The following is a 13214-nucleotide window of genomic DNA, read 5'->3' on the forward strand; positions in this document are numbered from 1 at the left end:
TGAAAGAGATGGTGGATTATACTTTGCTTTGTAGTAGTCTACTTTGAAGAAAATGGGCCAGTGAGGTTGATACAAAATGGGTCAGATATGCAGTGGCAGATTTATCAGTTATCCTGAAATGGAATATGATATTTGACAGACATCAGAATGATGGTAACATAAGCATGTATCTTTTGCAAAAAAAACCCCAAGGAATTTGGGATCTTAATAACAAAGATCATGCCCTCTTCCCCAGCACGGTGGCACCACAAATATGCAAATCATCTGAATACATCTCTCCCACGTTCATAACATTGGGTCAATTTTTTTTTTTTCTCTCTAAGTTTGAAATTATTCTAATGTAAGTGTACAAAGAGGGCGTGTCCATCTTTACTTTTCTTCAAGTGATGCAAAGATGACGGCTATCGATGGAGATCTGTTTGTCCTGTCTGCCATAATGATGTCTTAATGAATGACTACTGCCAAACGTCACAGACTCTCTAAATTTGGTCATATGTATAAAAAGAGCTATGCTTCCTAAAAGAAGAAGAAAAAAAAAATGAATAATGCTTATGATCTCATACACACTAAAAGTGATATGTTGGGATTATTCAAAGGTTCTTCCTTTTATTACGCAAATATTTTCAAACTTACTGTATGCTGGCAAACACATTCATCTAAGAAGCAAAATGTTCTGATGTCTAGATATCTAAACTGGATGCTCAATTCTATCCTAAATATTGTATACACCCGAGACCTCTTCTCCTTCAGTCAATGAGTCTAAAATGTGGACAGCAGGACAATAGCACTTGAAATCCTAAAATTGTACATCATATGTGAGACACAAATCTCAATATTGCATAATTTTTTGGCTACACAAACATTCTTCCTCTTCCCTCAACACCATGTGCATGCGAAAAATGACAGTAGTTCATAATTGCGCTCTTTGACGCGCAAGACTTCAACTCAGTCTTTTCATTTACAACATTGTTCTGACCCTTCACCCCAACACAGCAAGCCCTCAACCATTTCTGTGCGAATAAATCTGAAAGCAAACTTTAAGTGATTTGTTACCAACTGGTCACCAAACCAAATGTTGGTTGTAACAAAGCCAATAGCACATCTAAATGCATCCAGAAAAAAAGCAACAACCCAGAAAGAAAAAATGTTCATGTCCAACACCTGTGTTGACAGTAAATTGCAGCAGTGCACGAACAACAGCATGCAAAAAAAAACTCCAATATTGAACACCCCCTCCCCCCCCCCACAAAAAAACCAAAAAAAACATGCAAAATAAAAAATCAGAAGTGGTGGTTGCTGACAGAAAATGATGATGCTATACATTTCAGTGTATATGAAAGTGTCAACAAATTTGACTGTGAAATCAACTGTTACCAACACTGGTTTCAGTATTCATGCTTTCTACCAACATAATTGCTGGCTTGTCAAAAAAAAAAAAATAAAATAACAATAAAGAAGAGAAAAAGTCGAGCGAAATGAAATGTGCTTTGAGAATACCTCAACATTCTCTATACCTTGCCAACAGTACAATCAAATCAATTTTGAACACTTTTATTCTTCATCGATAGCTTTGTTTTTCTGACGTGTGATAACTTACATATTCACAACACCTCAACTTTTGCTGCATTGTTAAGGAAATGCTGTTTTACATCTTATGCAAGATAACTAAAACTTTCAAACTCTTTTCCCCCTGCACAATTTGTGAAGGAAAAGAGATGGAAAATGCAGATGTTGTGCCTGAAACTCAGACCAAGTCTACATAATTCAGTTTGTGAAGCAATTAAAAAATGTGTGTCATGTGTGTCCAACATCCCTTTCATTGTAATCAAAATGCAATTTTACTCATATTTACTCAATTGAAAAGAAGTGCCTGTAGGATAAATCGCTTTGCATTTCACACACGAGGAAAATTGATCAGTGCCATAGGAAAAATGGATTATCAAATTTATGGAAGAAGTCATTCATTTCTTTGATTTCTGAAACAGTCACCAATGCCCACCTATAAGTGTGAACTACAGCAATTCATTCTGTAAAAACCTGTGAAAATGTGATAATGATAAATATTTTGTGCCCAAAATGTGCTGAGACCTTATACACATACAATGTACTAGTATTTCACACATCGCTACTAAACTGTAGGGAGAAAGAATTTACAGGATGCAAATAAACCAGCCTTTGCATCATTTGGCATGTGTGATGTCAAGCAACTAACATCAGGCTGCAAGTACATTTCTGAATACTACCTAACCTGCAGCAATATTTTAGCATGTTGGTAGAGAACCTGCTCTAACCAATGTATTCTTCATCACTGTTTGTTATTCACCAGAAGCAGATGATGAAAGTATCATAAGCTGTTAGACATTGGTCCCTTTGACTATGAACCAACTTCCTGTTTTGAATTTTGAAATATGTGGGGATTTACATTATCATGCAAAGTATCAAACTGGTGGTCAGATTTTGTACTAGTGAGAGTCAATAGAGAAACTACGGTCCAATATCTCACTAGATGCAAACATTTTAGATATCAAATCAGGTCAAGCCTATAACAGACTTGTGAAATATATCTGTTTCACATCCACATTTTCATACTCTCCCCCCCCCAAACAAAACAAAAAAAGAGAGAAAAAAAGAAAAGACACAAAATCTAGGTAAACTGCAGTTTATCTTCAACACAGTTGAGGTTCTTTACACTTAAAGTTAAACAAAGATGCATAGATATATGTCTACTTCATGAGAATTTCCTTTTAGTCATGGTAATATTCTGCTCCTTTAAGAGATAGAATGAATAGATTTTAAATAAAATGGGATTTGCACAATTAAAATGGCACATAACTATATATTTCTTTGTGCAGCACAACAGCATGATTAGGATTTTAATTCTTCATCACTTGATTCTTTTCTGCCGACAAATTCACCCATCATTAATTTTCTTCCAAGTTTGGACAATCATCACTGATCTCAAGCTTTTTACCGGTAATGCAGAGGTGTCCCAACAAGTACTTTGCCAATATTTGGCCAGTCTCACAGTTCTCAGAAATGTGTGCGTATGTGCATGTGTTTGTGTATATGTGCATGTGAGTATGTATGTATGTGTATGCTCTATGCAGGTATGAGCAAATAAAACATGCACAAGTGTGCTCTCAATGACTGTTCAACTTTAGGCTTATGTCTAGTTGATAATTTGCCATGTGTAAAATACAAAAAGGTTTGCCAAACCTATTAGGCATGGTTTAAAAAAAAAAAAAAAAATCCTTCATAGACAACTGCACATGACCACGCTCAAATTCTACATGCTCCTTGCACAAAACTTCATCTTCCATCCACACCATATGTAAATCCCCTTCCGCCACCCAAAAAAAGAATAAATAAAAGCAATAATGATAATGATAACAACAATATTGGGTGCTTTTGTTGAGTCATATTGATTCCATCCAGACATCACAGCACACTTGCTGATAAAAATGGCATGTCCTATCCAGGCAGGAAGGGTAACCTATTGACCATCAACACGGCTACAATTTACGTGGTGCCACTTCAGAGAATTTCAGAAATGAGAGTCACCATAACACCCTGGCAATCGTCAATCTCTTAATCAGTTGACTTTGAGATGGACCAGAAGCCAATCTGTGACCTCATCTCCAGGCTCATTGAGTTTGTAACGGTGCTAACACAGTCATGTAAGAACCAAACCATGCCCACTTCTGGCTACACCGACTCATACTCCTTCTGCCACTGGAGGTACTTGTCTTTGAGGAGTTTTGCCGAGGGCTTGGTGTGGGCCAGGGCGGAGTCCACGTCATCCGTGGTGATGGGGTCCAGCTTCAGCTCCGGCATGGTGTCTTCTGCAAATCAAAACAGGGGAGAATGAGCTTTGCACCTCATCCAGAAATCCATAAGGACTTTCAAAGCAGGCCAAGTTACTCAACTTCAATATCAAGATACACTGCAGCTAGCATGAAATACTACAGTTTTTTTGTTTTGTTTTTTAAACTGAAACTTCTAACATTAGCCTCTCCTACTTTCTCCTGTTTTCTTCTTTCCAATTACAAGTAATCTGCATCATTCAATTTTGAAGTGTCAACATTCTTTTCCATTTTGTTTCAGAGAAATACATCTAAGTTTTGTTATCAACAGAGAACAAAATTTATGAGTAACTATGATGCTGATGTAACTAACAAACTTGCATGAATTATTAACATAATTAGGTTGATACTATATTGTTGCTAATCAAAATCAATGAATCTTCCTTCATTTTGCTTGTATTTCTCATGAGAAATGGGTTGATGAAAGTAAAGCATTCGCAGAGGAATATTATCAGTTGGAGTCATATTTCAAATCCTACATTTTACATCTTCACAATCTCATTTTGATTAGATTGTCATCAGTTTGAGGATAAATCATTTTGGCCACGTGACTTCAAAGAACAAGCTTTGGTGAATGCAAGATTTAGAGATCTAGGGCTTGAGGTCTCGTGTGCAATGAAATTCTTCATATGCCCATATGCCACAGTTCATCTGTGATTGTTTAGATAGTACAAAATCAAGGTTGACCCTTTTACCATTTAAAAACAAACATGAAGTCGATTTTTCAGATTGCACAAACCAGCACTCTGAGTCATTATTCACATCACTAATTTTCACACCTATCTAATGGATTAAAAGAAGATGATGATGATGATGATGACTTTAGACCAATTTTATTTCAAGTGATAGTGTGTAGGATGCAGCAGTGCTGTGCAGTAGAAGTGAATGTCAATAATACTGCCAAGCTTGTAAACCTGCTGTTTACATCAGCAATATGCTTACTGTTCAGCTGATGTTTTGGTGGAAGATACCAGGTATGCATGTATTCATCCAACGTTGGACAATGATTTACAGTGTATGAAAGATTATGGTGAATTATCAAAGCATGTGTGTGAACACCTACTCTGAGAATTTCAATGCAACAGTGTCAGCATTTGCATGCACTTGAAGTACGAAAGGATAACAGTTTGAAAACAAATGTCCAAATTGAGCTATGACAACCACTGCAATTATCTTGGTTAAGTCACAGTAAGTTATCACAAGTATAATATCCTTGCTTGTCTGTAGGACACCTACTACATACTTTTTCAAAACCTAAGTGATACAGTAAGTGCACAGGAACCTCCAGTTACAAAGATGGGTGATCTAACAATTAATACTTAATAGTTTCACTTCAGCATATTGATATGCCATCTTTTTTGATATTTGAAAAAAAAAATATCAGCCAAAACATCCAAATCTTGTCCTTATCGTTTATGATTTTCACCTACACATGTCCTTGCTCTTCAAATCATCTACAATGAAACCAATCAGAGACAGTCTATGTCATGACTCTTCATTGCACTGACTCATAAAGAAAAAAGAAGGCAATTTCAAGCTTATATTGTATTCTGCTTTTAAAGTTTAGAAATGTCAGTTCATAGAGCAAAGGTTATTGTTGAGAGAGAGAGAGAGAGAGAAAAAAAAAGATAACAATATACCAGCATTTCACTGCTTCTTTGAGTAATTGAAATGATTTTCTTTTTGCGTAGACAGATAATTATTTCAGAAACACAACACCGTTTGGATTTGTTTCTGAGCCTCATCAGTGTTAGATATTAAAATGGTGGTTCAAAAAGTGGGTGAGTGAACGATAGAAAGAATGTGAGATTTGTGAGGATGATGAGCATGTTGGTTGGTAGCACTAATCCCAACTAATAACTAAGAAAAGCTGTAATGGATACTAAAGCAGGATTATGTTACAGATATGTAGGATAACTTCCTGACATAGTGTAACAGTACTTCATGTTGTGCTCTGCCCATCATAATGTCACACATGACAAACTCTTTGTGATATAATACAAATTACTTCTGTACGATATGATGTGCACTAAGAACTAAGTAATGCTAAAATGGATACTGAGGTAGGGTTAATAGGTTATCTACATATAATGTTGTAGGATAACTTGTGGACATAGTGTAGGTGACACAGTGCTTCATGTTGTGCTCTAACCACTATGATTAATATCGCACATTCCATTTAAACTCATATGTGATATGACGACAATCTTCTTTGCTAAATAGTCTGCATACTGGGTACAATATTCAAGTCGAGACACTAACAGTAAAGACCAAAAGAACTTTTAGTGACTCATTTTCTAAATGCTAAAGCAGAGAATACTTAGTTATGAGATATTTCAAACCTCACTGTCAAATGAAGGAGGGCAAGTATTACAACAATGCAAACATTGTTAATATAAGATAAACTGCATTCTATATCAAACTACATCTATATAAGTGCTGAAGAGGTTAGAGAAGTGTCAAAACTGTTGGTTAGATCAACATTACATAGTACCTACTAAATATTATAGTAGAGCAGATAAGCCCTCAAAATCACATGAATTGTGCAAAATTTGACTAAAGCATGAAACTTTCACCAGTGTTAGTACATACCATAAGATTTATTTTAAGATCGGGAGGTAAGTCTGATTTGACCTCTGATGACCTCCAGAGGTCAATGTACTTTAGATATCAGAAAATCGATGTTTTTAGACATTTGCAAATGATATATGTGGTTATGTTGCACTAAACATGCATTTATACCACAGAGAAATCATTTCCAGATTCAACAGAGCACTGACAGGTTTTTACCTTTGACCTCTGATGACCTCCAGAGGTCAATGAACTTTAAATATCAAAATATCGATGTTTTTAGACATTTGTGAATGATATATGTGGTTATGATTCACTAAACATGCATCTATACTTCAGGGAAACCATTTTCTGATTCCACAGAGCATTGACCGGTTTTAACCTTTGACCTCTGATGACCTTTGGAGGTCAATGACCTCAAAATATTATATTGATCTGTAATGTCATTGGTTAATGGTAACCATTGTTAAGATGTACAAAACAAGCATATCTGTCTTACAATGAAATTGTCTTCATATTCTAAAGAGCAGACAGGTTTCTACCTTTGACCTCTGATGACCTTGAGAGGTCAATGGCCTCAGAATATCAGAATATTGAAGTATGACATCATTGGTGAAAGGTCAAACATGGTAAGGATGTACAAAACAAGCATATCTGTGTACAATGACATCGTCTTCATATTCCAAGACACACAGACGAGTTTCTGCCTTTGACCTCTGATGATCTCGAGAGGTCAATGACCTCAAAGTATCAGAATAGTTTGGCATCATCAATGGTAAACATGATGATGTTTTAGAGAGCACTCGTAGGCCCTGTTTATTAACGAGCCATTACCGTTCACCTATGAAAATCACACAAGGTCAAATACCTCGAATGAAATGTGAGGATGTTAATATTGATATTGCAATAGTTAATAGTTAATAATTGTTTATAATGTAGGGCTTACAAACCATGCATTTCTGTTACCAAAAAAGTGGCTACTCATTCTGCAGAACTTTTCAGGTAATTATCTAAGTCGGGTATGTGCACAGAGCAAGGGGTGTCGATCTGTTTTCACGTGGGGGGGGGGGAACTTGGAAAATATGTAAAAGCATAAGTTCATGGTGCAAAGGAATGAAGCGGACGGGGAGGGGGGGATGTGGGTGGGGGATTGGATTTTTGCAGGTTTAGACCTGAAATCAGTGATTCAGTGTAGCTCTTGTTTAATGTGTGCGTCATCACTTATACGGAAGTTGATGGGGTGTGAGTGCATCTCACTACCCTCCTCCCAAAGACGAAGTTTTTTTTTTTTTTTTTTAAGAATCTGATGCATACGTTTTGGGGAAGATTTGGAAAATTATGGATCACCAAGGTGTACCAAGTCTATATGGATGGGAACCCAGCAAGCGCAGCGTTGGCGAGGGTAGGGTATTCCACTCCCATTCGACAGAGCTCTTGTATTTTGAGAAATGAGATTCAACGACCTGGCACACAGGCACTTTTGAAGGAATACCTCGAAATTTGTATCAAAAAGGTGTAGTAAGTCAGCCATCTATGGAGGAAGACCAATCCACAGAAGATGGGTGGAGGTATCCCCCTCCCACATTATGGAGCTTTTGCATTCTTTTGTTTGCAATTCAATGATCTCGTGCCACTCTTGGTTGAACTACCATTTTGAAAAAAAAAAAAGTCCATACCCAAATGTGTAGCCATTATCAATGCATGGAGGAGAGGTTGATACAGCGAGAGGAGGGTATGAAAGGGGCTGTCCCCCAATCCTTCCCATGCGAGGGAGCCTTTGCAGTAAGAATAGAAATGTAAAAAAAAAAATCTAGTATACACATTTATGATGGAATATTTGGGAAATTATCAGTAAAAGGAGTGTACCAAATCTAAGGGTAGAAACCGAGGAGGGATTGTTAATTGAAAGATACACTACCCCCTCCAACAAGAGGGATTTTCTTGAATATGTCGGAACTGAAATTAAAGATCTACTACATACTTTGTGATGATATAGAACAAAAATGGGACAAAAGCACTGACCGTATATGGAAGGGGACATAACGAAAGATAGTGTGGGGGAGGGGGTATGCAAAGGAGTTTCTGCCTTTTAATCTGGTGCATACTATAGCTAAAATGTTCAGTGACAATTCATTTTCTGTCAAAAAAGTGAAGAAAAAAATCTCAATCTCAGGAAATACTTGGAGGCAAAGTTTTATGTCCCCACCATTCCCCCTCCCATATTTTCTCGGGAGGCGGGGCAAATGCCTCTTGCCCTCCAAAATGAACAATCGTGCATATATAGGAAAGCCTTTTCATCTTTGGAATTCAAATAAAAATATCTCTTAAAAACATTTTTCATAGAATAAGGGAAATTATCATTCCCCAAAGTATGTTATATCTGTGGAAGGAACCAAGCAGGGGGAAGGAGTCTATCGAAAGGAGATATCCCCTCTCACAGAAGGGAGATTTTGCATTTCAGAATTAAATTTTAACAATCCGATGCACACTTAAAGTGAAAAACTTGGGCAGTTTTCTGTCTAAAAAGCAAAAAGCAAAAAACAACAACAAAAACTAACAACAACAAAACATAGTCCACATCTCAGAATTTAATGGGGTGGGGGTCAACTATCCCTGCCACCACCCCACCCCTCTTCCAAACTAATGCCCCGGTATGTGCATGTGTTTTATTCCACTTGTTGAAAAGAAGAGAGAGTTTTAAGAAACAATAATTATTGTTCAGTGGTCGCTATCCCAGTCAAGTAAATTGTTTATCAATAGGTGATTTCCTTCACCTGTATACCTTAAGATGATGTAGGCCTGGTATTTGCCTTGCACGTTATTACATCTATTTCTTTTTTTTTTTAGTATTCTCGTTTATATTTTGATGTGAAAGTTGTTTACTTTGCCACGATTTTAGTTGTACATAGAAAAAATAATCCAAGACTGAAAATTAAACTGATACAATATTTAATGATTGACATGATGCACATATTGTGTATTTCTATAGCAATAAAAGTGAGCAATTCAAAAGGCGTGTACTCATTTCACATGAACATTAGCGATGATCCTCTGACCTCTGGAGGATATTGAAAGATATGCATGAAAATGTAAGAATATTGGTGTCTGGTCTCATTGGTTTGTAATGGCCTGCTGCTTATGAAATAATAACTATATTTAAAAAAATGCATTTTTTTTGTGTGTGTGTGTGTGTGTGTCCAAAATTGTATGCAGAGTATTCCACACACAGTTCAATTTTGACTTCCATCTAGGACAATGAGCAGTTACTTTTTTCTCAACTACACTGTAATATCAAAATCTATTGAAAAAACACGGTGGCGGCTGGGTCTAACACATTATCATTCCTTTTCGTTGGAGATCCATGCGGGATGGTCAAAACAAACATAAAAAATAGATATCTCAGACCTAATTGTTATAACAAAGCATCATATCCTCATATACCCAACCCAACCCTCTATGCCCAGACAATGTAAACCACCCCATGGACTTACTTGGAGCTTTAGACTATCCTTTGTCAACAGAGAGAGACATCCAAACCTTTGCAGTGCCAACTAAGATCTGCCATGGAACTGATTGGTATTGGCTCTGCATCATTGACAGCAGATCTCGTTTCCTATTCTCCTTCTTCTTCGTCTTCTTCTTCTTCTTCTTCTTCTTCTTCTTCTTCTTCTTCTTCTTCTTCATTATACTGTGTAATCTTGTAATATTCTGCCATGGAGCCTTTTCTTAATTGGTTAAAGAAGGTATCCAAAGAGCTATATGAAGCAAAAAACAACAAACAAATGCAAAAACAAAAAGAGAGACATCTGTATCTTTAATAACAGAGCTGAATATTGAGTATCTCTCTCCTGAAGTGTTTCAAAGAGATACAAGAGAAAGTGGCCGAGAGTAGCCGCCACCTTTTTTGGGAGTAGGCCTACTTCGTGTTCTTGCAAATGATGCCTGACATTTTTGGTCATTTGCCCTTTTTGAAGAATGCAGCAATAGAGCCACAACTTCCTGCGGAGTGGATATTGTGGGGTTCTTGATGCAGAACATCATCGCTGAATTTGCCTGAGCTGTACTTTCTTACAGGGATTGCCATTGTAGTTTTGTTTTGTTTTGCTTTGTTTTGTTTTTCAAGTGTGGCTGTAACACTGCTTGTTTTGCATATGATGGTCATTGCAGCTAAAGAGTGCATATCTTCTCTAGATCATTCCAAACTTCATGATGTTTCACCTGGGTGAATGGATCCCAGATGATGCATGCATTTTCCAGGACAGTCCTGAGCGGCATGGAGTAGCAAAACACCTGAACTTTATGATACTCGTATCTTCGTCTGGAGAGAGTCTTTGGTTGAAGTACAACCTTTTTAAGCTGCTGTGGCGATTTGATTCCAGCTGAGCCTCCTATTGGAACTCCAAAATATTTTGCACAATCCGCTTTCTCCATGGTTTGCCATGAATGCTGTGAAATCTATTCCCTGGGTAGGTCTCGGATGGCAATAGCTAGTTGCAATACACAGGACCGCTTCATGTGGAATGCATGTTGGGCCTCACAGTATGTCGAAGTTTTCAAGATGGTCCATGATGTTGCAGCTGTGGACTGTATACTCCAGGACCATGAGTCATTCATCGCAGTCATACTGTAACAACCCACCAGCTTTACACTGGCCAATACAGGCCCACCAGCTGGAAACTATGCAAATATTGTCCATGAGCTTGACACTTAGGCAAACCAGTCCCATAATGAGTCCGACAAATGGGAGAAAAGATCTATGAGACTTACACTGAATAGATTAAACACTCTGTATATCAGTCTCGTGGGCCTTGTTTTCCTCGAGTGTCGAGATAATGGCCATATTTGCTAGTCTACATAACTAACCCAAACATAACAGTTGTATTTGAGGTCACTGCCATCACTCAAGAAACTTAAGCTTTATTTCTGAAGTAATTGACCTCTCACATTTCAGAGACCTGTTACTATAAACCAATGCTCTGTGGAATATGCATACATACTTTGATCAAAACATCAATGCGTGATTTGTACATGATTAAGCATTTACGATCACACCAGTGAAGCCAAACATCAATACAGGTAAGCCTACACATGTGACCTCAGTGACCTCTCATTGTCCTGAGAGGTCAAAGTTGGATATAATGCACAGGCTAATGACCAATGTTCCATGGAATGACAAGATTCTTCTATTATAGCATAAATGATTGTACATCGGGTATTACAAAGTTGACCATTGACTATACATAGAATATCAATATTCTGATATTTTGAGGTCATTGACCTGTCACCTTCCTCAGAGGTCAAAGGTAGAGACACGTGAGTAATTTCTCTTGCTCTGTGGAATAGGAAAACAATTCAATTGTAATACAAATGAATATAACATCTAAATCATGTTTGTCATCAACCAATTGCACCAAATATCAATGTTCTGACATTTTGAGGTCATTGGCCTCATCATAGGTCATCTGAGGTCATCAGAGGTCAAAGGTAGAAATCTGACTCGAAAGACTCAGTGGAACATTGAGGCAATTCCTCTTACAAAAATTAGTTTTTAGTACATAATTATCGTGTTTCAGTTATGAGTGACGCATTAAAATATCAATTTTCTGACATTTTGAGGTCATTGACCTCTGAAGGTCATCAGAGGTCAAAGATAGAAACCTGTCAGGTCTCTGTGGAATATAAAGACCATTTCACAGTGACAAAAATTAAGTTTTAATTAGTACATCATAACTGTGTTTTATCATTAACCAATGATGCAAAATATCAATTTTCTGACATTTTGAGGTCATTGACCTCTGGAGGTCATCAGAGGTCAAAGGTAGAAACCTGTCAGGGCTCCGTGGAACATAAAGACAATACTTATTTCACTGTGACAAATATTAAGTTTTAGTACATCATTACTGTGTTTATCATTAACCAATGACGCAAAATATCAATTTTCTTAGATTTTGAGGTCATTGACCTCTAGAGGTCATCAGAGGTCAATTCAGACTTACCTCCCGATCTTAAAATTAATCTTATAGCATGTACTAACAATGGTGAAAGTTTCATGCTTTAGTCAAATTTTGCACAATTCTTCGGCTTATCTGCTCTACTATTAGAAAAGGACTTGTAGATGAGTAACTAGCATTTATGTGACTGTTTCGTTTAGAGAGAGAGTAGATCATGACGCGATGATTTTGGAAGCAGAAATTGTCTGCTGCTAGCCAACTGGTATGCTACGGAAATAAATAACGATGCTGAGTGCATCCTTGTGCCATCAAAATGTAATGTACTGCATATCTTAAAACATTGTCTATGTTTGCTAATAACACTGATTTTTACAAACTTTCCCCTTTCTGGCCACTATAAAGACGTGATTATAAAGCCACTGATTAGAATGAATTCCTTCTACATAAAATTTACAAATAACACAAATGCACATCTTTTCTTTGAATTGGAAAAACATTTATCGTCTTCATTTTGCTGACAGAATTGCCAGTTTTTCTCCCCTCTTGCTAAACTTACTGCTCATTGTATCAACAATTGTAAGGTTATCTCCGAAGTATAGAAGGGATATAATTGATAGTGACTCCTACACTGTCAATTCTAATTCAACAGGCTGGTATTTCCAATATGCGTAAGCTTTATATAAATTTAGCCTCCATAAAGAAATATTACATCATATTTGGGATGTTGATTGGCCATCACAGGAAAAGGTTCTTCTTTCATATTTTTTCTTGTTCAGGAATACAGAATCAGACTTGCTTGACTGATGTTAAAATCTGTTAAGAAGAGAAT

The 13214-nt window shown here is 37.0% G+C and overlaps 1 protein-coding gene across 1 annotated transcript in view; it reads right to left on the bottom strand.

The window, feature by feature from the left end:
• Positions 1 to 3358: 3358 nt before the first annotated feature.
• LOC140230432 (katanin p60 ATPase-containing subunit A-like 2) overlaps positions 3359 to 13214 on the bottom strand; it is a 30485-nt gene continuing 20629 nt past the window's right edge. The window contains exon 13 of the mRNA XM_072310585.1: positions 3359 to 3842. Coding sequence (XP_072166686.1) covers positions 3706 to 3842 — 137 coding nt within the window. The 3' untranslated portion in view covers positions 3359 to 3705. The remainder of the gene's footprint in view (positions 3843 to 13214) is intronic.

Source organism: Diadema setosum, chromosome 7 (genome assembly GCF_964275005.1).
Source record: "Diadema setosum chromosome 7, eeDiaSeto1, whole genome shotgun sequence".
NCBI classification, from domain to species: domain Eukaryota; kingdom Metazoa; phylum Echinodermata; class Echinoidea; order Diadematoida; family Diadematidae; genus Diadema; species Diadema setosum.